The following is a 27,629-nucleotide window of genomic DNA, read 5'->3' on the forward strand; positions in this document are numbered from 1 at the left end:
CACTAGGTGTTGTCCTTCTGTTGTAGTTGACATGGCATCATTAGGAGCACAGGTGCTCAAGCAGGATCAGCTAAATGATGTGTGAGGTCCCTGGTTCAAAATATGTTAAACTCAAGAGAGTGACAGCAGAATATTAAAGAAAGTGTAGGGTTCTCCTAAATGTGGGTCCCCACATGCCACATGCCCACGAAACTGGCTTTCCTCTCACGCTAGGCTGCCTGAGCTTGAATCCTGGCTTTGCCACTTACTAGTCATGTAATCTTGGACAAGGCATCTGTAAAATGGGGATAAAAACAGTCCTTAATTCAACGAGTTGTTATTAGGTTTAAATGAGTAAATATTTGAAAAGTGCTTAGAAGGATACCGGGGCATACAGCAAGTACTTAGTAAAAGGTTTAGTAAATATATGCTCTACCAAGCCTAAATGTCTCAAACTTGTTTTTAGAGTTTGATACCTGATAAAGAGAATCACGTTATTAATATGGCAATGGTTACCTTTTAATTTAACAATTAAACAAGAGATTTTAAAAAGATAGTCTAGATTAAGGCCAACTACTCACAAAGCAAAACTGAAGAATTAAAAAAGACACTGGTTTATCCTCAAGGTTTTGGAAATATGTGGAGTGTAAATTGTCATGAAGCCAATTTAATATAACTGTTTCCTTTATGCTGAAAGGACTCACTAGGGATTTCCCTGCTTCCACATAGGAAATAAAGTCTGTGTATTAGAACAAAAACTAAGAAACACCTTTCTTTTTCTTTTTACATTGCAGAATACTGAAGAAAAAAAAAAAAACACCCAGGAAATTTTACCAATCATACAGATCCTGTATTTAGTTCTAGAAAAATATAACTAAAACAAGTCAGAATATAACTTGCAGGCAGTGATAGATACTTTTATATACAAATTTGGTGCACAGAGGCATAAATACTTCATGGTTTATTAATGTTTATTTTAAAGTTATTTCACTGGGTTATTTACATATTTTATTCTTGACTACCAACAATCCTCAGGACTTTGATAAGCCTTTACAAGAAACGTGGTTTTTCTCCCCACTTACAATAAATATTGTTAACTGCAGAATTCTAAAGAAGTAAATTGTCATTCATTAAACAATTCGCCCAAGGTACACAGATTTGGGATATTTCTCCTTAAGAGTCGGCCACTGAACAATGAAGTAATCGGAGAGGTGAAAGAGAATCTTTCCGGACAGGGATAAATGTTCTACTCGGCAGATGCTTTCCACGTAGACAATGATCACTTTCTTTATTCCTAGTATCCCAAGGAGAAGGGCAGATACACAGATAGGAACACATGTTCCTGGTCCGTTACACAACACCTTAAAAAAAAAAAAAGTTGAAGGTCAAATGAAAATACAGAATAAATGAGGCATCTGGCACTAAAAACAATCACATTTTAGAGGGGATTTTTGTTTTTTGTTTTTTTGTTCTAAGTCTTGAATTATTCCCTATGTTGTTGGCTCTCCTGCTCTCCAACTCTGTGACTGGGGCAAATCACTTAATTCCTGTGGGCCTGGGCAGCCTTCCCTGTGTTACAGAAGGTGTAAGTACAGTGCCTCGTGCTCAGCCAGCTTTCACTAGACGTGTGTGTGTTGCTCTTCTCTGACTACTTTGTGGATCTTAAATGTCACACAAATATATAGAAAACAGATAAAATCAGCTATGATTGTCTTCTCAGGTACCAGCTTGTTCTTGTTGATTTTTATTCCCATCGCCCCAACCTCTGTCCCTGTAGCAACCATCAACTTGTTCTCTGTTATCTATAGGTTTATTTTGTTTTATTTATTCATTTTTTTTTTTTTTAGATTTCACATATAAGTGAAATTATATGGTATTAGTCTTTCTCTGACTTATTTCACTCAGCATAATGGCCTCAAAGTCCATCCATGTGGCTGCAAATGCCAAGATGTATTCTTTTCCATTGCTGAATAATATTCTATTGTATCTATGTACCACAACCTCTTTATCCATTCATCTACTGACGGACATCTAGACTACTTCCATAGATTGGCTATCACTAGTAATGCTGCAATGAACATAGGGTGCATATATCTTTTTGAATTACTGTTTTTGTTTTCTTTGGATAAATACCAAGAAGTGCAATTCCTGGATTGTATGGCAGCTCTATTTTTAATTTTTTGAGGAAACGCCATACTGTTTTCCTTAGTGGCTGCCTTAATTTACATTCCCACCAACAGTGCATGAGGGTTCCCTTTTCTCCACATCCTCACCAGCAGTTGTTGATTTATTGATAACAGCCATTCTGACAGGTATGAGGTGATATTTCATTGTGGTTTTAATTTGCATTTCCCTGATGGTTAATGATGTGGGCATCTTTCCATATGTTTGTTGACCATCTATATTTCCTCTTTGGAGAAATGCTTATTTAGGTCCTCTGCCCATTTTTTAATTGGATTTTTTTTTGGTGTTGTATGAGTTCCTTATATATTTTGGATATGAACCCCTTATTGGATGCATCACTGCCAAATATCTTCTCCCATTCAGTAGGCTGGTTTTTTGTTTTGTTGATGGTTTCCTTCACTGTTCAAAAAATTGTTTTGTTATCTTCATATACCCAGAAAAAAAAAGTTGCTAAGAGTGATGTCAGAGTTTATTGCCTACATTTTCTTCTAGGAGTTTTATGGTTTCAGGTCTTATATTTAAGTCTTTAATCTATTTTATTTTTGTATATGGTATAAAAAAGTGGTCCAATTTCTTGTTTTTTTTTTCATGTATCTGTCCAGTTTTCCCAACACCATTTACTAAAGAGACTGTCTTTACCCCATTGTATATCCTTGCCTCCTTTGTCATAGATTAAGTGACCATATAAGCAAGGAATTATTTCTGGGCATATTTCTATTTCTTAAAATAAAAATTCTCAATAAATGTGGGTGTATTGCCCTTACTATCTTTCTTCTTCACTACTTTGTAAGCTCCTTATGGGCAGAGTAAACTTCTAGGACAATCTATACTCTGTACCTGGAACAAAATAGTCACTCACTAAATTATGCTGAAAAGGAAAAGGAAGGAAAGGAAGTAGTGAAAGAGCAAGAGATAAGAGAATCCTTTTTTCCCTGTTGTACATGGAGTCAAATGCTCCCTTTGCCAGACTCAACCCTGTTTGTAACTCTATCATACATTCTTATCATAAACATTATGGCTGTAACTGACAGTTTTTAAAAAATTTTTTTACCATCCCACATCAATTTGCCTTTTCCTCAGGGGAACAACTGTATCCCTCACTCTGAGCTTAAGTGCTGGCGTAGAGTTGACTCCATACCCAACTATAAGTAGAGGACATATGACTCCAGTGTGACCCGTCAAAGCATCAAATTCCAGGGCAAAAGTCATTTGTTCACGGAAGAACACATAATCCATTCAGAAACCACAGACGAAGTGGGACATTTGTTGTGGCTGCTGGGAGTGCGGCACTTTCTCTGCTGTATCGGAATCTAGGAGGACATGGGCCTGGTACTATTAACATCTATCTTGCTACCATGTGGAGAGCTTGAGAATAAAGCCATCACAGAAAAAAACAGGGTAGAGCTGAGAGATGAAGACAGGCCAGATCGCAAAGGCAGCATTTAAGATACATGAATCCAGCTGTGCCTGAAGGAAACCAGATCTAATCCTGGACTTGTGAGGTATGTGAGGGAATACATTACATTTTTGCTTAAACCAGTTTGAATCGGGGTTTCTGTCACTAGCAATAAAAACATCCTTAACTGATACAGCCCTTTATTTTGTCTAACTCTCTGACTAGTCTCTCTGACTGACCACCTGTAGTGCCAACTGGTAGGTGTTCAATACATGCCTATTGGGTGGATTAAAAATCAATCAATAAACTTTTCTGATAGCAGGAAGTCCAAGAGATGTACTACAGATAATATAAGTTATGAGTCTAGAAAACAGAAAAAACAGGTCAGGGCTAACATAAATATGAAGTCATGAAGGTAGATGAGCAAAATCAAGGATCAAGAATAGTTATAAGATGGTTGTTGTTCTATAGAATTGGGTCACTGCATATATTTAATCCCATAGGTCAAGTCCTGTTGGCTAAAGTATAACACCGGCATTTATGAAAAAACACTTCACTTAGGTCATCTGAATTCAGCTCCTAACCTAGTAAGAACCCTATACACAGAATATGGGCCAAGATCTCGGTTGGTTTGAAGGTCAGAGACCATGAAGTGGAGGGTAATCCAAGAGAGAGCATGTGAAGGTGAGACTGAAAGCCAGATGGAGAGTCCAATTAGGGCTGCAACCTGAAGAGACTGGACAGAGAAGCAGAGTCCAACTCTGAGGCACTGGCCTGAAGACCAGAGTATTGGACAAGTTCTTGCTAGTGGAGATAGAGGTGGAGGCTGGAGAGAGTTCATGAACTGTAGTAACAGGGCCCCAGGGAAGGTTGGGGGCCCTCCACTGAGCTGCTAGGGCCCATGGAGGAAGATGCAGAGCTGGAGTCCACTGTCAAAGCAGAGCTGGTTTGGGCAGGTCGCCTCTGTGGAGGTCACCTGTTCTGTCAAGATCAGAACTTCTGTTTATAGGACACTGGCTCCACTACGTAGACAGGTTAATGGGGATATGAGGAAGAGAGCAAACCCTGATGTGTAGGAACAGTCAGGAGTCACAGGAAGAAGAAGAGCTTGGTTGTAGGCTTAAGAGGGAGCAAAGTCAAGTAAGGTGCGTAAGAATGCACTTTTTTATTTTAGAGAAAGAAGAAAGCCACAAGGCACTCTAACTTAACCTATGCTCCAAAGTGTGTAAAAGATGATGAAATAATCAGTAATGTCTCTTGCAGTCAACAAAGCTGCAAAGACAGAGGTGGAGAAGAAATCTTCAGATTTGGTGAGGAGTAATGGAAACCTCAAAGATGGCTACTTCAGTGAATCTTTGAGCTAAAATACAGGGCAAGGAATGAGTGAACACGTAGGGGAGAGGAGCTCAGGTAGGAGCTGGATGAGCTAAACAGGGCTGGGAAAAGGTTTATAGAATGTGAACATAAAGATCAGTGGGAACAAACGGGTGGTTAGGGAAGAACTGATTATATAGAAAAGGGTGAGTTCTTTCAACATCAGGAGAAAAAAGTAAGAATTCAGAGTATTTAGTTTAAGATTGATTTGGGAAAAAAATGTACTTTCTGAGAACATGACAAAGGACAAAACTTTGCTCTCAGTGGATTTTCTTTTAACTATTATCATTAACTTTTCAGCTCAATGTGAGAACTCCAGAAAAGCATTAAGAAAAAAGTAATCTTTCCATCAATCTGTTAACATTTTGGTGTATACTCTTCCAATGTACGTCTTTATATATATATACATTATATTTTACCAGAAGACATGTTCATATATGCATGTACATAATTGTGAGAACTTATATATAAATATTATAAAGTTCTTTTTAGTTATATTTTTGTGTGTTGTAAAGTTTTTTAAAATTCATGATTTTTAATGACTGCATATATTTAATCCCATAGGTATCTCATAATTCATCTCATAATTCATTCCTTATTGTTGGAAATTTAGGCTGACTCTTTTTTTTTTTGCTATTCTAAATCATGCTATTATGAACATCTTTGTATATAAATCTTTGACCTCCAAGGTTTTAGTTTTGCATTGAACTGTGTTCCAGAGTTCTTGCTGAGTGAGAGGTTAAAAGAAACAGCTTCAAGGACTTAAGGAAGTTGTAGAAAGTTTAATAAAACAAGTGTCATGAATTGGGGATGGGCCATGTGGTCTTTTGTTTTTTTGTTCCTGCCTGGAATCTATCTGAGTGATTTCCCACTGTATGAGTTGTGGCAGCAGGCAGAGCCCATCTCTCACAGCACAAGTGAGATATTCCTTTCTAGGTCCCCTTTGCGGTTAGTGACTAGGCCAGTGACTTGGCCAGAATATTCTGTCTAGATCTGACCAGGAGCTATGATGCAGAGAAGCAAGGCAAAAGGAGAATCTTCAGTGGGAAAGGTGCCACCGGCACCATCCCGTACTAGTGGTGCCAGCTGCAGTGTTCAATGTCCAGTAGTGGTAGCAGCAGCGTTCCCCCAAACTGTTCTGTGGCCGTGGAATTTTGGCCATGTTTCTAGCTGCTCAACTCCCACCTTGTCCTTCCCTGTCTTCTAACCCTACTTCGTTAGCTTTCCCGGTAATTCTGAGAGCTGTCAATAGCTTTTCACTAAATTCTTTCTCCGTTTCAGCCAGCCAGAGTGGATTTGTATGGTTTGTTACCAAGAACCCTAACTGATAAGGGAAGAACAAAGACTTTAAGAACAGCAAATGCAGAGTTAGAGAAGGAACAGTCATAGGATTTCCTCAGGCAGGGAAAACAGTACTGGACAGTGAGTCCAGGAAGCAGATGAAGTGAAATATGGATGAGGACTATGCAGGAAAAAGAGCCCGGTGAGGGCTGCAGTGAATGGAAAGGGTACACAAAAGGCCTCATTCAATAGAGGAGGGCGACAATAGTGGGACGAAAGCCTCAGAAAACTGAATGGAGAAGCATCTGAGGGTAACCAAGGGTAAGGAAGAAAGTGCAGGTGGAGGGCAGGTGGTCCGTAATAGCACAGGTTAGATCCACCCCTCCACCCCCCGAAGGCTGGGGGAAGTGTGAGGAACGCAGCGCTGGATGCCAGCCATCAGGGGAGGCGGACAGCAGGAAGGAAAAGGATGAGCCGCAGATGCGCTGACGTATGTGCTTGGCTCACATATGGTACACTGTATTTCTTCTTTTTTTTTTATGTCTATTTAATCATTTGAGTAATAAGAATTAAACAGAAATAGCTAAATATCAAGCCCAATATGAAATAACCAAATAAATCTTATACACTGCAATCACCAACTGTTTATGATCCTCAAGGTCTCATACAATTTTATTGCTAACACACAGAGAATTTCCAGAGTTGTCATCAATGTGTAGACAGCTTTTTGAGGTCTACTTTTCCAATTGTATCACTACTTCCATTCCATGTTTCTACATAGGTGTTTCATTGCATGAACATGCCATAGTCACTGAGCCACTTCCCTACCGCTCTTTACCCAGACATAGCTTTCATCTTCCTTTAAGCCATATGAAAAAGCAAGTTATAAATTGTTTTTATATAGGTTAATGCATGCATATTGTACAAATACTGAATTTACTGCTGGCTCCTCAAATGCCACTTACTTGTATTTTGCTTGGTGACAACTAAAACAAAACAAAACAGAAAACCCCCCAAAACTGTTCCTGAAGTAATCAAATAAAAAACAGTTCACTTTGATCCTGTAGGTCTTGTGCATTTGATAAGTTCCATGTACGGACACCCCAACACTGAGTACTCCAGTTCAGCCAGAAGATTTTTGCTCATGTTGCATTCATATAATCCATCAAAAGGGGAAACAACATGGTTCATAGGCCAGGGCTTTGCAATCACACAGAGCTGGGCTGGCTGCTTGACAGCAAGGTCACCAGGGACAAATCACCTAACCAGTCCATGTCTCAGTTTCCTCTGTCATGAACTGGTTCATTGATTCAGGAAATATTTATTGAGCAAAGATAATATGCCAGGTACTGTTCTGGGTTTTAAGGATGTATTAGTGAACAAAAGTCGGAAGTCCCTGTGCTCACAAAGTTTACATTCCTGAACATAATAGATATAGAACAATATGAACACAGAATATAAAGCAGGATAAGGGATCAGGAAGACAAGGAGGTCAAAGAAGAGCTGGGAGGAGGTGACTCGAGCACATACCTGACGACATGCAGGGGTTTCAGGTAAACCGGCCATCAGTTAGAGCACAGGCAGGAAAGAGGATGGTGTCTATTCTGTGGACTAGGTTACTGAGAGCCAATGAAACGGTCTGGGAGGTTAGAGGGAAGTGGGAACTTGATAATTTAACAGAGCTGTTCTGTCCAGGTGAAACTTTGTCGCGGAGGTTTGAACTTCTTGTGAATGATGTCAACACAGATGTAGTGCAAGAGGAGACTGGTCCTGACGGTCCTGGGGCAGGTGCATTACCGGTGCTAATGTATTCTCCTTCTTGTAGTGATAAGGGAGACAACGTCAGGAGTGGGGAATGGTAATCCAACCAGAAACAAATATAACATGGGGAAATCAGTATCTCCTTAATAGTGTTGCTGTGGGATTAAATAATAGATGTAAAGCATTTAACATAGTCATTGGCCCATAGTAAAAATTCAATAAATGGTAGCTACTATTAATATTATAATCCTTCTAAAAGTGAAGTAGTACACTTGAGGCACTTTTCAAACTCTTAAGAGTACTGGGTGGCACCAGGCTTGTCCCTTACTCTGTCACAGGCATGGCACTAACCTGGCATGATTTAACCTCTGCTTCAGAGGGTACCTTATAAGAATAACCCAACCCACTGTTTTGGTGTCTTTATTGTCTAGTCATCTTTTTTGCCCTGTGTGATCCATGCCAAGTGACACTTATGTAAAAAAAGGACAGAAGGAATCTGACTTCCAGGAGCAGTGTTTTCTGGATGTCCACAAATGGTGGATGACTGGAGGATTTTCTAGCTTCCCTGCTCTGGATCTGCTGAGCCTCTGTAGCGTACTAGCCAGTGGCCAAATGGCCTTCAATGTCAATGGCCATAACGTGACAAATAAGCCTGATCTTGTTCATTTCAAAACAAGAGCTGGCTATTTTGCCCTTGTGTGGGAAACCAGACTTCCCACTTTCTTGTGACCATTCTGATTTGGGCCTGAGCCACAGTGATGGTAAGCAGGGGGTGGAGACACACAGACATCAGGCTCCAATGTTCCCTCCACAACTCAGTGATACCCAATTGTAGTTTTAGTGCATGTTAGAAAGATCCTACAGACCCCAGACTCCATACGGTTTGGTTACTCCTCCGGTTTAAGTGCAGAGCAGGCAAAAGAGCTCAGAGGTTGTCGGTGCCACGCAGAGTTGGCATTTCATTTCTTTGCTCCGATATTCCATCATAAAAAAAAATACATAGATAATTAAAACTTATTTTTTTTTTCTGAATGGGTAAGCCATGGCTGCTTTGCATCATCAGTAAAGATCATGGTCAGGCTAACCACACGTTGTTTTCCTAACCTTCCTGGCTGCTTCTACATTCAGCTGACGAAACTGAATCTTTCAGTTTTCCTGTTCTCTGAACCAAACGGTCAAGGTGACGATTTCCTGCCTTTTTGGTTTTTTATTGTTTTCATTGTATTTTCAACCTTCTGAAATGTTTTCACGGAGGTCTCTGAATCCTAGTAATCCGGTAGTTTTCCCTTTTGTTTTCCCCACACCCTGTACTCAGCGGCTCTCTCAGAGGCACAGATTACAGAGCTAGATGCAGCCTCTGAGTCATGTGGTTCAACCTTTTTCCCTTAGCTGGAGGAGGAAGGGAGAGACCTTGATATTTACAGGGCAGCTACGACTTGCCAGGCACAGAACCCAAATGTGGCATTTTGCATAAGCACCTCACTTAAACCTTATAATAAACAGTCCTCTAGGTGGACATTGTTATCCTTATTTTTTAGGCAAGGGGATGAAGGCACAGAGAAATTAAGTGACCTATGTGAGCTCACACAGTTGAGACTCAAACCCAGCTTGCAGAAGATGAATCTGGGGCTCTGCTGTCCATTCCTGGTCTGGCACTGTCCTGTACCTGCGACCAGATCCAGCATTAGTTGGGAGTTGGCTGAAAGCAAGGCAGGCTCCAGGGCAGATATGACATAGAGAGTTTAACTGAGGTGAAATTCTGGCAATTGTTATTAATATTACAGCTTTAATAGAGAAATCAGTGGCAGGCTATATAACATGCCATTGGACTAAGATGGATTAGAAAAACTTTTCAGCAGATAAAATGGGGGAAATGGTTAACATTAAAAAAATGAGAATATCCTTTCTAAACAGGAAAAACTGGCTTGAATTCAAAGCAATTACATAACTCTGACTGTCAAGGCCCTCTTAAGTAGATTACGTGGTCTTTTCCAGGTGATCCTTCTCTAATTTTTTTTACATGGACCTATGTATAGTTTCTGATTGCTGAATTGACAACTAATTGGCAGCTTTCCTTAATTTATGCACAGATAATTCTGCAGTACAAAAAAAAGCTGAAGAATTTTTATAGAGGATTATCTGATTCCTTAATTCTGAGTCAAAAGGATACATAAAAGGACATACTTTATAAGAAGAATAAGAGACAGACCCATATTCTCAAAGAAAGACAAAGAAACAGAGGCAAGAAGATAGAATTCAACAAACTGAGATGCATTAAGTACTTGTATCTTGTTGTGGTTAAAGAACATGGAACTCTGGAGCCAAGCTTGGCTTCCACCTTGACTAAGCTGTCAGGGTTCTCCAAAGAACATGTGCTTCCCTGTGTGCACTTAGCTGTTTAAAAGTTGTTCACCACACATTTATCAGAATCCTAGCTTTGGTGCACCTGACTCCATCAGTGACTCAGAGAAGCAGAAGATACTGCTTGTCAAAATCAGGGTGATTTTTTTGAGGATTTTATTGCCTTCAAGCTTATCTGAGTTTTGTTAAAGATGTTTGGCTGCACTAATGACTCCCTCCTATTACAACTCCAAAGACAGGAACATTGATAGGACCTGAGAGAAGCAATAAGTTTATCCCAGGTTCATTCAGACGATCTCCTTTATACTAGCAACTAGCAAAGTGACTCTATGCTAGTGTTTCTCAGGCTTCCACATCACATTTACTCGGGAGTACTTGTCAAAAATGTACTCTTGGGGAGGCCTGATGGCTCAGTTGGTTAGAGAGCGAGCTCTGAATAACAGGGCTGCTGGTTCGATTCCCACATGGGCCAATGAGCTGCGCCCTCCACAACTAGATTGAAGACAACGAGCTGCTGCTGAGCTTCCAGAAGGGCAGCCAGATGGCTCAGTTGGTTAGAGCGCGATCTCTCAACAACAAGGTTGCCGGTTCAATTCCCGCATGGGATGGTGGGCTGCACCCCCTGCAACTAAAGATTGAAAACGGCGACTGGACTTGGAGCTGAGCTGCACCCTCCACAAATAGATTGAAGGACAATGACTTGGAGCTGATGGACCCTGGAGAAACACACTGTTCCCCAATACTCCCCAGTAAAATTAAAAAGAAAAAAAAGGCTACATACAATTAGGATTCCAACTCTGATATTCTGGGAAAGGCAAAACTTAAAATAAAAAAAAAAAATGTAGATCCTAAATCAGAACCTCTGGGTCCAGGGCCCGGAATACGCATTTTAAACAAGCTCCTCGATGATTCTGGTACAAACTAGAGCTTGTAAAGCTCTGCTCTATAGTATAGTAAAGGGGCTGGCTATCTTCAGACATGGCACCACACTTGGATTCATTCCTGCAAAAGGGGTGTGTGTGCTAAGGGAGAAAGAAGCAGGGAAAAGGAGAAGTGGGTACTGGTGACCCATCAAAGGCCACTCCTCTCATCCTGCTCAAAACCACTTTGGGGACAAGCAGCCCAGCGAACTCATGTGAAGGTGCTTTTCAGTGAGCCTGAGGTTCCCAGTAGCAGGGAGAACTGCCCGAAATTGAGGAGCTCAGCCAGGATGCCCCTTCCTCAGTTGGCTAGATTTAGAGTCATCTCTTAGAAAGCAAGTATCCCTGGGAAGAGCCTTATCTTAAGGACTAGAAATTAGCTCCTTTATTATTTGTTAATGCTTTAGAAAGGATTAGTTGACAGCATTCTGAGACTAAGGACAGGATAGAGAGAAGGCACCTGAGGGGTGGGAGGACAGAAAGGGACATTAATAGGGAGGTGGCGGGCGGCCAGGCAGCACATTCTCTGCCACTCACAGTTATCTTAGCTGCCAAGGTTTCCCATCCCACCCATGCTCAAGAAGCATCTCTGAGGATGTGGGGAGTGGTTTGCTGCCTGGCATTACAAACTGCGTCTTTGGGGGGAGTAGGGGGGAAGGCTGGACAAGAAGAGCCTCAACAGTGGGGCTCAGTCTGTCAGTAGCACCAGAGTGACTTCTCTGCCAGATTGTCTTAAGGGTGGGGTAACAGGTTTCGATCTAGCAGGTAATCTGGGAAACATCTTGCCTGACCAAGAGTCAAATATTACTAAATAAGAAATTCTCAGCCAAACCTCCAGGTTTTTTAATTCAAATATGAAGCCCTCTATTACTTGAAATAACAGTTCCTGTCTAAATAAGATAGGGTAATTGAGGCACTGATAGAGGAAAGGGGAGTAGTGAGAGCATGGACTCTGGGGCCAGACTATCTGGGAGAAAATCCTGACTCCACCACTTCCTACCTGTGTGACCTTTGGCTAATTATTTCACCTCTCTGTGCCTCAGTTTCCTCATCTGTAAAACAGGGATTTAAGTAGTGCTTCCTGCAACCATGTTTTCCCCGAAAATAAGACTGGGTCTTATATTAACTTTTGCTCCAAAAGACGCATTAGGGCTTATGTTCAGGGGATGTCATCCTGAAAAATCATGCTAGAGCTTATTTTCTGGTTAGGTCTTATTTTCGGGGAAACACGGTAGTGTTACAGTGAAGATTAAGTGAGGTAAAGTCTGCAAACCACTCAGAACTTAGCAAGTCCCTCGTGCATATTTGCTGTTTTTCTGTCTCTCTGCCTAGGGCTGCCTCACAACGAATATGAAAAGATGGGTCTTAGAGCTGAAGGGGAAGCAGAATCCTTGTCATCTGTACGCTGATGTTCTTTCAAGATCAACAGTAACTCTTTTGACTGAATTAGTCTTCCCTCCTCCTCTAACCCCTGCTGAGGGCACTGCTGGGCCACCAGCCAGGCATTTTCTGTTGGGGCATCAGGTTCTCAGGTCCTCTTTTAAGAGTCTTTTAAGGGAAAAGGAGGTGGGATGGCAGAAGAATAAATCCCTATTTTGTGTAGTTCAGCTAACTGGACAAATAATGTACATCACATTATTTATTGGTAGGGCTTCCTAGGGCAAGATCGAAAATAAAATTCTGTTAGAGGAACAGACTATTCTAGGGCATAAAATGGAATTATCTTAACCAGGATTAAATCACACTTCCTGAGTCTGACAGAGCGTTTCCTGGGAGAGTAAGTGCTGAGCAGCCTTTAATGCCACTCGTCTATTGTTGTTCATGACTAACACTCCCACTGGCTGTGTCGCTCCATTCAGCCTCCTGCCAGCCCACAGTGATTTGAGTCTTTGAAACAGAGAGCTGGGTCTGAAACCAAAACCAGGCTCCTTTTGGCTGGGGGAAATGGTGGCAATGGAGAATTCTGGAGGGGAACTGGAGCAAGACACTCACACATGTGACAGACACAAACTTTAAATTTGTTGTTATTATGAAGTATGTTAAAATCCATGTTGTAATTCTAATAACTACCACTAGCCCATCACTCTGGGTTATCTCATCTGTATGACTTTATTAGGAAATTTATTCATGAATTCAATAGTTATGTCCTGAGACTGGTAGCACAATGCAATGATTAGAGTATGGATGCTGGCAGTCTCAAGCTACTTGGGTATGAAACCTGTCTCTGCCGCTTAGCAGCCATCAGACTTTGGCCAAGTTGCTTTTCTTCCTTATGCTCCAGTTTTCTTATCTGCAAAGTGGGAATAATATGGCAGGTAACTAACTTACAGGATTGTTGTGAGGATTAAATGAGTTAACACCTGTGAGGCATTATTTCTTGGTACAGGGTCTGGGAAGGTGAAAAAGCCATCAGTGGGCCTACAATCTAGAAACGTGGCATTGCATTCTGACCCTTTCATGCGCTTGGCACAAAATGGGTGCACAACAAAAGTCTTTGGGGAGCCAGCAGAAATTGCTGATTCACTGTTGGATCTCTAGTCAGTTTAACACCACAAAATACTTCAGATAAAACAACGGTTTTGTACATTGCCTCTACAAATATAAACAATAACCTTCTGTAACATGTCATCAGTTAAAAACTCTCTGCTTCAATACTGAAAGTCTTTAAAAACTATGAAATAGAGGGAAAAGCTTTAGTCTTTAAACAAATAGAAAAAATAGTTTTTCATTGTTTTATGTAATCACTTATAAAACTTAAAGTGTATGTTTACCATTGATAAGCCCAATAATTCTCCGCTTGGCACAGAGAATTATTGGCACAGAGAATATGAAGGGCACAGAGTAGTACTATGTCCAATTAACAAAAACCTCAGACAATATATACCAGGCCTGACAATTAAGTTCGCGAACTTGTTGCAATGGTGTTGCTAACCTTTTTTGATATCAGAGGGATTATTCATTATGAATTTGTACCAAATGGACAAACAATTAACCAAGTTTATTAACTGGAAGTGCTGAAAAGGCTGCATGAAAAAGACAAAAACAACCTGAACTTTTCCCCAACAATTCATGGCTCTTGCATCACGACAATGCATCAGCTCACACTGCACTGTCTGTGAGGGAGTTTTTAGCCAGTAAATAAATAACTGTATTGGAACACCCTCCCTACTCACCTGATCTGGCTTCCAATGTCTTCTATACCCAAAGAGAGAGATAATATTGAAAAGAAGACATTTTGATGACATTCAGGACATCAAGGGCAATATGACGACAGCTCTGATGGACATTCCAGAAAAAAAGAGTTCCAAAATTGCTTTGAAGGGTGAACGAGGTGCTGGCATCGTGCACAGCTTCCCAAGGGGAGTACTTCAAAGGTGACCATAGTGATATTCAGCAATGAGGTAGGTAGCACTTTCTAAGATGAGTTTGCGAACTTGTCATACCTCATAGACATAAAAGGGTGACAGAAGAACACCATAGACTTTTCTAAAGCCGTAAAGTCATCCTCCTTTCTTTGCCCTTCCCCTTCTACCTTGCAGGAGTACTCACTGATCTTTTCTTGTTTCCTGTTCATAGGTCCTTGTTTTAAAATCTAAAAGTTCTAGTATCATCCTATAAAAATGGACTACAAGGATAGCGCCTATCTCAAGTCTTAAATTTCCTCCATCCAGGCAATTTAAGGTAAAAGAAGAATGTAATTTATAAAACCCAAAGAAAATATATAATCCACAATATAAAAAACATCTAGCTAATATCCAATGAAGTACTTTTGCTAAATTTTTTTTTTTTTGAAAAACTGAACTAAGGCTCCATGTGCTTCACTGAATGAAGCAGGAGAGTCTATGACATCCTGGCATCCTTGAAAGCATGAGGCCCCCAAATGTCCCCAACACATCGACTAACTTCTTTTTCTGCCCTTTTCCTCCTCTCACTTTCTCTTTCTCTCATTCCAGTCAGTGGAAGGCAAATCTCTGTGTTGTACCATACCTGCAGCTTTAACTTGCTGGGGGTTCTCTCTCCAGTTCCCTTCTTGGGGACTGGTCCAGCCCTCTTACTGGCCCAAGTCCATCTCTCCTGTGGCTCCAATTCTCTTTCCCAGGCTGGCTGGATTCCCCTTGCTAACCTACTAATTCTCCTGGGGAGCAGGGTCTCTGGCAGCACTGCCATTTGAAATCGTATTATTTTAACTTTAGAAAACAGTCTCCTTATCTGATATATTTCTTTTTTTCCCCCTTCTCACAGCCAAATCCTGCCAAGTCTACTCCTAAAGCCTCTTAAATCTGGGTCCTGCTCTTGATCTACACTACCTGGTGTGGCCATCTCCCTCTCACGGGTTCCCCCAAAGCCTCCTACCTGTTTTTCTAGCCTCCCCCACCCCCTCCTCCTCCTCCTCAGTTTTACTCTCCATAGTGCTGTTATAGTGTGACTTTCCCCTAAAATACAAATCTGATCATGTTATCACTTATTGTCAATGGTTTCCTGATGTCTTTAAAAAAAAAGTCACAGAAAGTTAAAAAAAAAGGTAAAATAACGAAAAATAAAAAATGCTAAAACAAACAAACAGTCCAAATACCCTGAATTAAAAGCTCTTTCCTAAAGCACACTATTATCTATACTGCTTTTCTTCAGCATATGGTTTCAAGGCTTATCTGAATTATTTTCTATGGTAATAGAGAAACTCATGAGTATCATTCAAGTTAATACAATAAACGTGTATTTTATTAACAAGTTAATACAATACAACAGCAATAAACGTGAGGAATTAAGACATCTATTTCTCATGTAATAATTGCTGTTTGTAGCCATATATTGTACTTCATTGATCCTTCAGGTACAACTGGTTTTGTAGTTCTCAAGTAGGCTTAATTGTTCCAAATGCTTCCTTTGCACAGACTAATGAGTTCTGTAACACAAGCCAGAATTAGACAAGATTTGGTCAGTGTGGGTTAGTTCAACCCACGCTTACTGGAAATCAAAGGCTTTAGGACCAGTGTTCCCACTTTTTTTTTTTTTTTTAAGTGAGTGAGGAGGGGAAGAATGACCAAATTGGGGTTTAGAAAGAGAAGAGAAAGAGAGGGCAACAGAGACTTATCAGGCTACTGAATGACCAATCCTATTTCAGGCTGGTCCCCATCAAAGGACAGTTAACAGGTACTCAGAATCTTTGTAATAGCATCTCATTTCATTTTAGTCTCCACAGCCACAATGAAAGATAGGTATAACTATCCATATTTTACAGGTGAGGAAATAAACTAGTGTTGAACTGAGGCTGCAAAGTGAAACAAAAGTTTATTTTGGTGTCTTAAAGAATTCAAATCTGGGGGACACAGATTCTGGGGAAAACCTGAAATGTGCTCCATGGAAGATATACAAAGCCAGAGCTTATTAAGGCAAAAAACCACAAGTTGTAACAAAATAAACAGGGAGGCAAAGTTCCAGGATGTGCTTCTACCGTAAGCAGGAAAGTCCAAAAGTTCCTATCTCATCTGGATTGTGGGTGTGCATGAGTCGGACTTCCCTAATGGCCTCCCGACTCCAATTTAGGGCCCTTCTACATTGTTAATTCCATTTTCAGATGATTTTGTTCACACCAGCAATATTTATTTATTTTTACTGTGGTAATTGCTGGTTAAATATAATCCTTAGAGTTAAGGGGAGATACTCAACCCTCCAGTATTCCTGCAGGGAAGGGAATTTCCAGGTCCCAGGAAGGAAGTGTAGAGTCTCTTCTCAGCCTCTCCCTCTGCCCTTCCCCAGGGAGGAAAAGCCACCTGCCCATCCAGTGAGCACAGGAGAAACAGACTGAGGATGCTCAGCCTGGCCAGGCCCCATGAGCTTTTCATCCTTTTTTTCAGTTTGTCTGTCTTCAACATGCATTTACTGTCTGAACCGTGAATTGTGTGCAGAGTAGAGACAGAGGCAGGCCTACCGGCTGATTTAGGGGAGAAGTATTAGTAAGCCCACGGTGGCTGCATACAAAAGCTTCCAATCTGATGTTTATCAGTTGATAAAGCTAATAATTAGATTTCTAGGTCTTATTTCTCAGTTGGCTGTGAACATAAAAGAGAGAGAGAAAGAGGGATTGTAAGTGGCTCCCCAAAAGCCAAATACAAGGCATATTTTAGACAGTATGTAAATATTTGTTAAATGAATAAATGAATTTGTCCAAGGCCACATAGCTAAAAAGCAAGAGAGTAAACGACTTGCATCTATGTCTGACAGAAAATTCCACTTCAGTCCTTCTTGTAGAATGTTCTATATTTCTAGGCTTCAATTCATGTATCGGTATGGCTGCCAGAAACTGGAAACACTGGTGGGTGTAGGCATAATTCACCTTAAAAATGAATGTATGCCTAAGAACGTAGCTGATGATCTATTTGTCTACAACAGTGGCTAGGGACAAGATTAGCATGTGTGCTATTTAAAGGCCAATACTGACTGAGCCCTCGAGGTACGTGAGGAGGAGGGACCTGGAGGATGTGGAGAAGTAGAGGAGGTGGCACCAGCAGTGTAGGTAACAGATAGGGGAGGAGAAAGGCCAGCGGCTGAGCATGCAGCAGGATGTACAGAAAAGGAACTGGGGACCAAGAGGAGGATGAAGGCCCAACAGGGATTCAGGGGGTTGAGGGATGGGAAGGAGGCAGGGGAAGAAAGAATGAACATCAAAATCCTAGGATGAAAGGCTGCAGGGACTGGAAATAAACATATGTTCAAACAAAGCACAGGGGAGACAGATAAAAGAACAGGAGTATATCACTTGCCATGAAAATACCCTAAACTGATTTTCTGTCTCATATCAAGATGATAAAAAGTGGGAGCCGACCTGCGTGCCTGTAGCCTTCAGGCACTAAGAAATAAAACACCCAGGTTGAAAACAGTTTGGGGAGCCAGAAGATGCCAAGATTCCTCTTGCAGGCAAAAGTGAAACTGAAGGACAGCGTCTACTACCCCTTCTCTTTACCCTCCTCCAGTCACAAAAGAGGGGGAGCTGTTTGGCAGGCAGCCATGAATGAACTCAGCGGGGACCCTGTTCTGACAGAGCTAATATAGTTGCTTTTTAAGAGTATCTGGTAGAATTCAGGATGTGTGTTCACAAACACCATATAAAAACAGGGTCGTCTTTGCCTTCCAAGCAGCTTTTTTTCACTGTTTAAAGGCCAGGCTTAGTCTTCTTCCCCCCTCACTGGAGTGGCACACAAAGAATGCTCTGACATGCTACACCCACTGCAGATGAAAGCTCTTAAGTGTGAGAGAAAGCCACAATGTTTAGAGTGACATTTACTAGCTGCAAACAGTGAAATCAGAGAGCTCCAGTCCATGGAGATTTAATGTCAGGCTTCAAACATTTAGCAAAGTATTAGCTATGGAAGGCTTTAAAATTCAAGATTTAATTTTATATTGCAAACAGCACTTAAGACATATACAAGAAGACTTTTTAAAGCAAGGAAACCACTGAGCCCTAAGCTGAATCAGAATCTATCTACGAGTATACGAGTGTATCTATCTATATATCTATATCTATATCAGAAAGTGAGACAATTGCAGGATAGTTACTGAGTTTGGTTCAACAGCACTGGTGGTGCTCCATTTGTCACCATCCCAGATTAGTGAAAGCAAGGTGACATTTTCCATACTTCACACTTTGAAAGATACAAATCAAAATTCCAAACATAGGAGTTTCTAGGCACAATAATTTTCCACAGTGGGCATAGATTTTTTAATTCCAAGGGTTTTACATCACTGTTTCAGAATGAATGCTTTTCAATGCACCTAGAAAAGTTAGAAGGGAAAATACATCCCTTTTTCTGTTAAGAATATTTTCCATGGGTAAATTTATTCATGACAAAATTGGCTGCCATTACCAAATATGCGTGCATTTTTGTGACTAAATAACAAAATCTCAGAATTTCATAATATCAGCAGGCCTTCATTCAAAATTGCTGGTCAGCATCTTCTCTATTGTGCTCACTATGAGATATAGGACAGATTCAAAGCCAACAATGATGATTAACATTTCAAATTATGTTTTTAAACAGCTTATAAGTATTATATTATCTCCATTTTACAGATAGGAAAACCGGGGTTTGAAGAGATTAAGAATTTTGCCTAAGATCACAGGACGGTCAAATCATGTGGAATTCAAACTCTAGCCACTGACTCCAAAGCCTGAGCAATTAGCTTCTTCTCAAGGAACTCAGACTGGCAGAGACCACAGACATGTGAATACAAATAAAATTTAACACAAGAAATGCCACAAGAACATGAACCGAGACACAGACTGAGAAATTTTGTCTCAGGTCTGGGACCTGAGGAGGAGACATTTAAGCTGGGTCTTGATGCATGAGGAGGAGTTTTTCCAGGAGAAACTGGTAATAATCACTCTAGGCAAAAGGAGCGATAGTGCTAAAGCATGGAAGACGCGGCATGTCCGTGGAACGTTCAGAGTTCACTGTGTATGTGAAGGGGGGAGCCTGGAAGCCAGGAAACAAAGCTATTACAATAGCCTGGATGAAAGCATAAAGGGAGGCTGGAGCAGGGGAAATAGAGGACACCAGAGCTGGGAAAGGCAGAAGAGATATGGTCCGGTAACCTACTGGATATGAGCAGTGAGGAACACGGATCCATATTTGCTAACTTCTTAGACTATTGTAAATACTGAAAATGTGCCTTAGATCAGGTTTAGAAAAGCTGAGTTACAGATACTGGAGGGCTCTCTGGGCATATTCTCTACTGTATTCCCTACTTTAATAAACACCTAGTGCCTTTTGTATCAGATACTAAGGAAGTTTAAAGAGAGCAAAACTGGGTCTTGCCTTCACAGAGTTTACATACTATGTTGTCTGGTTTCCAATGGTGGCAACGTGTCAGGGAAAAGTAATAGGATGATTTCTGGTTATTGTAGTGACTGAGGGGTGCTATTTGCACTCAGTGGACAGGGCCATGGATACAGACATTATGCAATATTTGGGACTGTTTAATACAACAAAGTACTACCCTACGTCCCACTGGACATCCACATGGCTGATAATCCATTTATAATTATGTGAGCTTAGACCTAATTCTGTTTTACAAAGAAAGACAAAATATTGTTTTGGCATGTTTCATATATACACTGAATTTTCCCAAATAGAACTACCATGGAAATTGAGGGAAGACTGTACTTGGTTTTGTTTGGACCTTTACCAAAAGCTGTTCAACATTTTAAAAAATTACATCATGAGTTGGGGGATTGAAAAAGTTCTGTAGATGACAGTTGAACAACAATATGAACATATTTAATGCCACAGAACTGTACACTTAAAAATGGCTAAATGGCAAAATTTGTTATATATATTTAAAAGTTTTTTAAAGTTATAAATTGAAAAAAAAAAGGAAGATTACATCACAGATAGCAAACCCACCCAGTTTTTGGGTTACCAGTACCGGGCACCTGCATCAGGCTGCATTGTAGCTATCCTATCATTGCAAATCTATCTCCTTGACTGTCTCCTGGTGTGGTCATGCCTGGAGATATTGTAAACCACGCCATTTGATTACAAATTACTTTCTTTTTCTTACAATGAGGGCATTATATTGCATTTTTGGAATTTTGTGCTGTATAGGTAGTTTGTATTAACTATGGATTTCATTTCAGGATAGGAAAGGGTGCGTTACAAAATGTGTGTCATAAAAAGGATACATTACGTTGAAAGGGTTGAGAATTGCTCATGGGAGACAGACATATATATATATATATATATATATATATATATATATATATATATATATATATATAAATGGAACTAAACTACAAGGGGAAACCATGGAAGCACCTCAGAGGTAAGAGTACAAGGGAAAGAGATGTTATGGCCATAGGGCATCTGGGGAAGCCCTGGAGGAACCATGATGTGAGCACTGACTGACATCCTCCATCAGGATAGCTCCAGAGATGTGAGGCTTGGTATTTGCCTCCAACGATGTCCATTCCTTTTGGCATGGCTTTTGTCAAGTTCCTTTCGATGTTCTTCCTGTGTCTCCCCCACAATGGCCCTTGTTCTAGGAGGCTCCAGTGGGCAGAGCATGATGGAGTATCCTAGCCTATGGAGTATCTTTTCCAGAATCTGAAAACTATGGTCTCTGTAATACTTTTTGGTTAATCTTTTCTTCTTTAGGCTAAATCTCCCTACTTCCTTCAACTGTTTCTCATATAAGTCGGTTTCATATTCCCTCACCATCTAGCGCACTTCCCTCTGCACATGCTACAATTTGTCAGTGGCCCTTTAAAAGTGTGGTGCCTAGAACTGAATGCAGTTTCCAGAGCTAAAATATGTAACTATATTTCCTAATATCCTCAAAGGGGAAAATGTTATTGCTGCACACAGTGAGATCAGGATGGCAGAGGGAGCAGGAAAGGATCTGTCTTAATCATTCATCATTGTATTGCCAGTCTTGAAAACTTTTCTTTTTTTGTTTAAGCATATTAAATCTGAATATTTAATACTTTCAACTAGAGTTCTGATCTCAAAGAGTGTTTTTTTCCTAGTTTGTTTTTGTTTTGAGGATTAAATGAAAATGTGGTCTGGCTAATAAACATTAACAATTATTTCTATTTGCTGACAACATCTGTTTACCACCATCCTATAGTCATTTCTTGTCTGAAGATATTTTTCTCTTAACAGACTGGGCCCTGCCCATGTCCCAAGTCAACCTAACCAATATTGGCAGGTACACCACCCTTTCCAGGGCTTGGCCTGTCAACTGGAATTAGTATTTCTGCCTTAGGCTTGGATCTGGTATGTACGTGGAAAGCCCCTGAATTCCTGTGTGTCTAGTGAATCTCAGTTTGAGCCCCACCACACGTAATTCCAACTAGGCTCCTGATTTTTCATCCCATTTTTGCCCGAGACTGAAATCCTGCAATCACTTGAGTGGCTCTTGCCTCTAAAAGGCTCATGTCTTAAAAAGGAGTGAAACTCTGATACGTGATACAGCATCTGTAACTCTTGAAAACATTATGCTAAATGAAATAAGCCAGACCACAAAAAGACAAATGTTATATAATTACAGTAATATTAAATACCTAGAATAGGCAAATTCATACACAAATCCAACAATTTTAAAAAATAATTATAATTATATATCACAATCAAGTGGGATTTATCCCATGTATGCAAGGCTGGTTTAACATTAAAAAATCAATTTATGTAATATATCACATCAATAGGCTAAAGAAGAAAAATCACATGATCATATTATAGATGGAGAAAAAACATTTGATAAAGTCTAACATCTATTCATGATAAAAACTCTCAGTAAACAGGGAAGAGAGGGAAACCTCCTCAATTTGGTAAAGGAATTCTACAAAAAAAACTGAAGCTAACATTATACTTGATGGTGAGAAACTAGAAGCTTTCCCACTAAGAGCAAGAAAAAGGCAGGGATGTCTCCTTTCATCACTTCTTTTCAACACTGTACTAGAAATCCTAGCTAATGTAATAAGGTAAGGAAATAAAAGATGTATTGAGTAGGAAGGAAAAAATAACACTGTCTTTGCTTGCAAATGGTATGACTGTTTATGTAGGAAATCTGAACGAATTAAGCAAAAAATCCCTAGCACTAAGAAGTGATTATAGCAAAGTTATAGGATGTACAGTTAATACACCAAAGTCAATTACTTTCCTATTGAAGAACTGGAATTTAAAATTAAAAATACATTACCATTTACATTAGCACCCAAAACAATAAAATATTTAGGTATAAATCTAACAGAATATGAACAAGATCTGCATGAGGAAAACTACAAAACTGATGAACAAAATTAAAGAAGAACTAAATAAATAGAGAAATATTCCATGTTCATGGATAGGGAGACTCAATATCGTCAAATGTCTGTTCTTCCCAATTTGATCCATAGATTCAATGCAATCCCAGTCAAAATCCCAGCAAATTATTGTGTCAATATTGATAAGGCAATTTTAAAGTCTGACAATTAAGTTCATGAACTTATCCTAGAAAACGCGCTACATACCTCATTGCTGAATATCACTACGATCACCTTTGAAGTACTCCCCTTGGGAAGCTATGCACCAACGCCAGTGCCTTGTCCACCCTTCAAAGCAATTTTGGAACTCTTTTTCTGGAATAGCCATCAGAGCTGTCATCGTATTACCCTTGATGTCCTAAATGTCATCAAAATGTCTTTCTTTCTGTTATCTTCGAGTAAAGAAAGAATTAACTGGGGGCCAGCTCAGGTGAGTAGGAAGGGTGTTCCAATAGTTATTTGTTTACTGGCCAAAAAATCCCTCCAGACAGTGCCTCACAGGGTGCTGGTACATTGCTGTGATGCAAGAGCCATGAATTGTTGGCAAAAAGTTCAGGTCATTTTCATCTAACTTTTTCACACAGCCTTTTCAGCACTTCCAAATAGTAAACTTTGTTAACCGTTTGTCCAGTTGGTACAAATTTGTAATGAATACTCCCTCTGATATCAAAAAAGGTTAGCAACATCGTTTTGACTCTTGATTTGCACTAACGGAAATTTTTTGGTTGTGGAGAATTGGCTGACTTCCATTGTGCACTTTGACGCTTTATTTCAGGGCCTTATTGGTATACCCATGTTTCATCACCAGTGATAACAGGGCCCAAAACATCATCTTGCATCTCCAAAAGGTCTTGGCAAACTTCAACTCTCTTTTCCTTTTGTTCATTGGTGAGCTCCTTTGGGACCATTTTTGCACATACCTTTCTCATGGCTAGATTTTCAGTTAAGGTTTTCCTAAATGTTTCTTTATCATTGTTTACTTGATCTGCTATGTTTCTCTCAGTGAGCCGAGAATTTTGACATACAGTTTGACAACTTTTTGCCATGTTTTCATCAATTCTGCTCGTTACTGGCTGCCCTGACTTCTCTTCATCAGTAACATGTTTTCTCCCCTCAGAAAAATGTTTAATCCATTTGTACATTGTCATTTTCTTCATGACATTATCCCCATAAACTTGGACTAACATGGCTCTGATTTCACTTCCACTCTTGCCAACTTTAACAAGAAATTTAATGTTTGTTTAACGTTGCTGTAATTCAAGCTCAGACACTCTCGTGACGGCACACAAAAACATGCAACAGCAATAATGAATGACATTCAGCAAGACACTGCCACATGTCGACACAAACATAGCTGTGAGACACTGATATACCAAGGTTTTGAAACCTTACCAAGCTGTTTGTACAGTGCTGCCAATGTAAGTGCATTGTGGCAAGTTCGCAAACTTATTGTCAAGCCTTGTATATGGAGAGGCGAGAGACACAGAATAGCCAAAACAGTATTAAAGGAGTAATCAAGTTGGATGGCTGACCGTACCCACCATCAAGACTTACTATAAAGCAACAGTAATCCAGGTATTTTGCTATTGGTGAAAGAACAGACAAATAAATCAAAAGATCAGAACAGAAAGCCAGAAATAGAGCCACAAAAAGTTAATATATATTTCACAAAAGAGCAAAGGCAACTCAATGGAGCAAAGATAGTCTTTTAAACAAATGCTGTTGGAACAACTAAATGTATACATGAAAAAAAAAATCTAGACACAGACCTTATACCTTTCACAAAAACTAATTAAAAATGGATCACAGACTGAAATGTAAAATGCAAAACTATGAATTTCCTAGCAGATAACATAGAAAATCTAGATGAACTTGGGTTTGGTGATGACTTTTTAGATATAACACCAAAGGCACGATCCATAAAATAAATAATTGATAAGCTGGACTTCATTAAAAAAAAAAATCTATTCTTCAAAAGACATTGCCAAGAGAATGAAAAGAGAACCCACAGACTGGGAGAAAATATTTGCAAAAGACACATCTGGTAAAGAACTGTTATCCCTAATATACAAAGAACTTTTGAAACTCAACAATAAGAAAATAAACAAACTGATTAAGAAATGGGCCAAAGCTCTTAATAGACACCTCATCAAAGAAGATATACAGATGGCAAATAAGCATATGTAAAGATGCTCCACATCATATGTCATTAGGAAAAGGTAAATGAAAGCAACAATGTGATACCACTACACACCCATAAGAACAGTGACAACACCAAATGCTGATGAAGATGTAGAGCAAGAGGAACTCTCATCCATTGCTGATGAGAATGCAAAATGACACTTTGGAAGACATTCTGGCAGGTCATCACAAAATTAAGCAAACTCTTATCATATGATCCAGCAGTTGTGCTCCTTGATATTTACCCAAGGAATTGAAAACTTATATTCACACAAAACCTGCACACAGATGTTTATAGCAGCTTTATTCATAATTGTTAAAACTTGGAGGCATCCAAGACGTCCTTCAGTAGGTGAATGGATAACTAAACTGTGGTTTACCCAGACAATGGAATATTATTCAGCGCTAAAGAGAAATGAGCTATCAAACCACAAAAGACATGGAGGAAACTAAATGTATATTACTAAGTGAAAGAAGCCAATCTGAAACAGCTACATACTGTATGATTGCAACTATGACATCTGGAAAAGGCAAAATTATGGAGACAGTGAAAAGATCAGTGGCTGCCAGAAGTTAGGGGGTAAGGAGGGATGCATAAGCAGAGCACAAACATGTTCAAGGCAGTTAAACCATTCTGAATGCTACTATAAAATGGATACATGTCATTATACATTTGTCAAAAACCCATAGAATGTACAACACCAAGAGTGAATGACAGACTTCGGGTAATAATGACGTGTCAATGTAGGTTCATCAATTTTAACACATGCACCACTCTAGTAGGGGATGTTGGTAATGGGGGAGGTTATGCATATATGGGGACAGAAGGTACATGGGAAATCTCTGTGCCTTCTGAATTTTGCTGTAAACCCAAAACTACTCTAAAAAATAAAATTTATTTCTTACAAAGCGAGAGGAAAAAAAACAAGAAACTGTGTATCGACAATTCCATTAGCCATGTGACTACTCATTTGTGAGTTACGTATTGTGAGGAAAAGTTAGTTACTTTTTTTATTCCTAACTTCTACAAAGAAAGTTTTTATTGACTGGAAGGGGAAAAAAATATCAGAATATCATTCCATATTTAATGAAAAGTTCTACAAATCTGGAAGATTAAGTTCTAATTCCAACAGGGTCTAGCAGAAATAAAAACAAAGTTCTTTATTATATAAACAATGAAATTGAATAAAGTAAGAGGAATTGTTCTTACCATATGTTTAGTGTAGTGTGTGCTGATCTGGACACACTATTATCAGAAAGCTAATTCAGAAAAAAATGCGGGATTGTGGGGGCATCTAAATTAGCCAAGAAACTTGAAGATCCCAGTTCCTTCCATATAAAACAAAATTAAGATTCTTTATTTTCTTTATTACTGAAATTCAAAAATTAAATTAAGTGGTTTAGTCTTCACTTTAAAGGAGTAAAAGTTATAAGAAGTGAAAATAACTGACACATTTAACTAAATTTAACTTAATTATTGTTTTATCATATGAACTTCCATTTAAACATGATTTGGATCGTTCGGTGAATATCATGGTAACCAGAAAATCTCTAGTTTAAGGAAGTAGTACCATCTAACTCAGTCAGAAGTAGAGTAGGAACTAAATTTTTATATGCTATTTTACAGTTGTTTTGTCTTATTAGAGACAGCTACCATGTTATTGTAGGAGAGCACAGTAGGATTTTGTTGCTCATTAAGTAATAATTAGTTCTCCATATTTGTTTTTGTTTCTAATATTTTTTTCTTTTTTATTTAAGTATATAAGTACAGTTGGTATACAATCTTACATTGCTTATATTAGTTTCAGGTGTACAATATAGTGATTCAACATTTTTATACCTTTCAATGTGATCACCTCAGCTCCCATATTTGTTACTAAGAAACACAAATGCCAGAGTTAGTGGTCACCAAGGCTGTCTTAGCAGAGTTAGGGGAAGTTCTGAGGTACCGCTAATCAACTACGTCATCTTGTACTGGGTTCGCCCTTGAAAACATCTATGCTCTAGGCGTTAGAGTCTAGGGCCAACAGGGATGGTTCCAGGGAGCCCTGCTTGGATGGAATTTCCTGGCACATGACTTTAGAAATCAGTGAATCCAAGACTGTTAAAGCTGGAAGGAACCTTAATGATCAAAAGTGATATTACGGGAAAAAGTAAAACCTGGTAAACTGTTGTTCAACCCTTTGTTGTTTTTGCACCGTGGATTAAACAACAAAACAAAACAAACAAAAAAACAATCTAGAAGAATCTTTCCCTCTCATCACTTATTAGGATTGCTATATATGTATAAATATAGAATTATCTCATTTTTTTCCAGTGCAGGATAAATAACAGGTTGTATTTGAATTTGACCCAAAACTATTGTTTATTCACATTTTATCCTAAACCTCTA

General features: G+C 39.4%; 1 protein-coding gene across 2 annotated transcripts in view; it reads right to left on the reverse strand.

The window, feature by feature from the left end:
* Positions 1-468: 468 nt before the first annotated feature.
* ALG14 (ALG14 UDP-N-acetylglucosaminyltransferase subunit) overlaps positions 469-27,629 on the reverse strand; it is a 104,009-nt gene continuing 76,848 nt past the window's right edge. The window contains exon 3 of one of the 2 annotated variants that reach the window (XM_033092319.1): positions 469-1,340. In XM_033092319.1, coding sequence (XP_032948210.1) covers positions 1,110-1,340 — 231 coding nt within the window. In that variant the 3' untranslated portion in view covers positions 469-1,109. The remainder of the gene's footprint in view (positions 1,341-27,629) is intronic. The other variant, XM_033092318.1, reaches the window with a different exon arrangement.

Source organism: Rhinolophus ferrumequinum, chromosome 22 (assembly GCF_004115265.2).
Source record: "Rhinolophus ferrumequinum isolate MPI-CBG mRhiFer1 chromosome 22, mRhiFer1_v1.p, whole genome shotgun sequence".
Lineage (NCBI taxonomy): Eukaryota > Metazoa > Chordata > Mammalia > Chiroptera > Rhinolophidae > Rhinolophus > Rhinolophus ferrumequinum.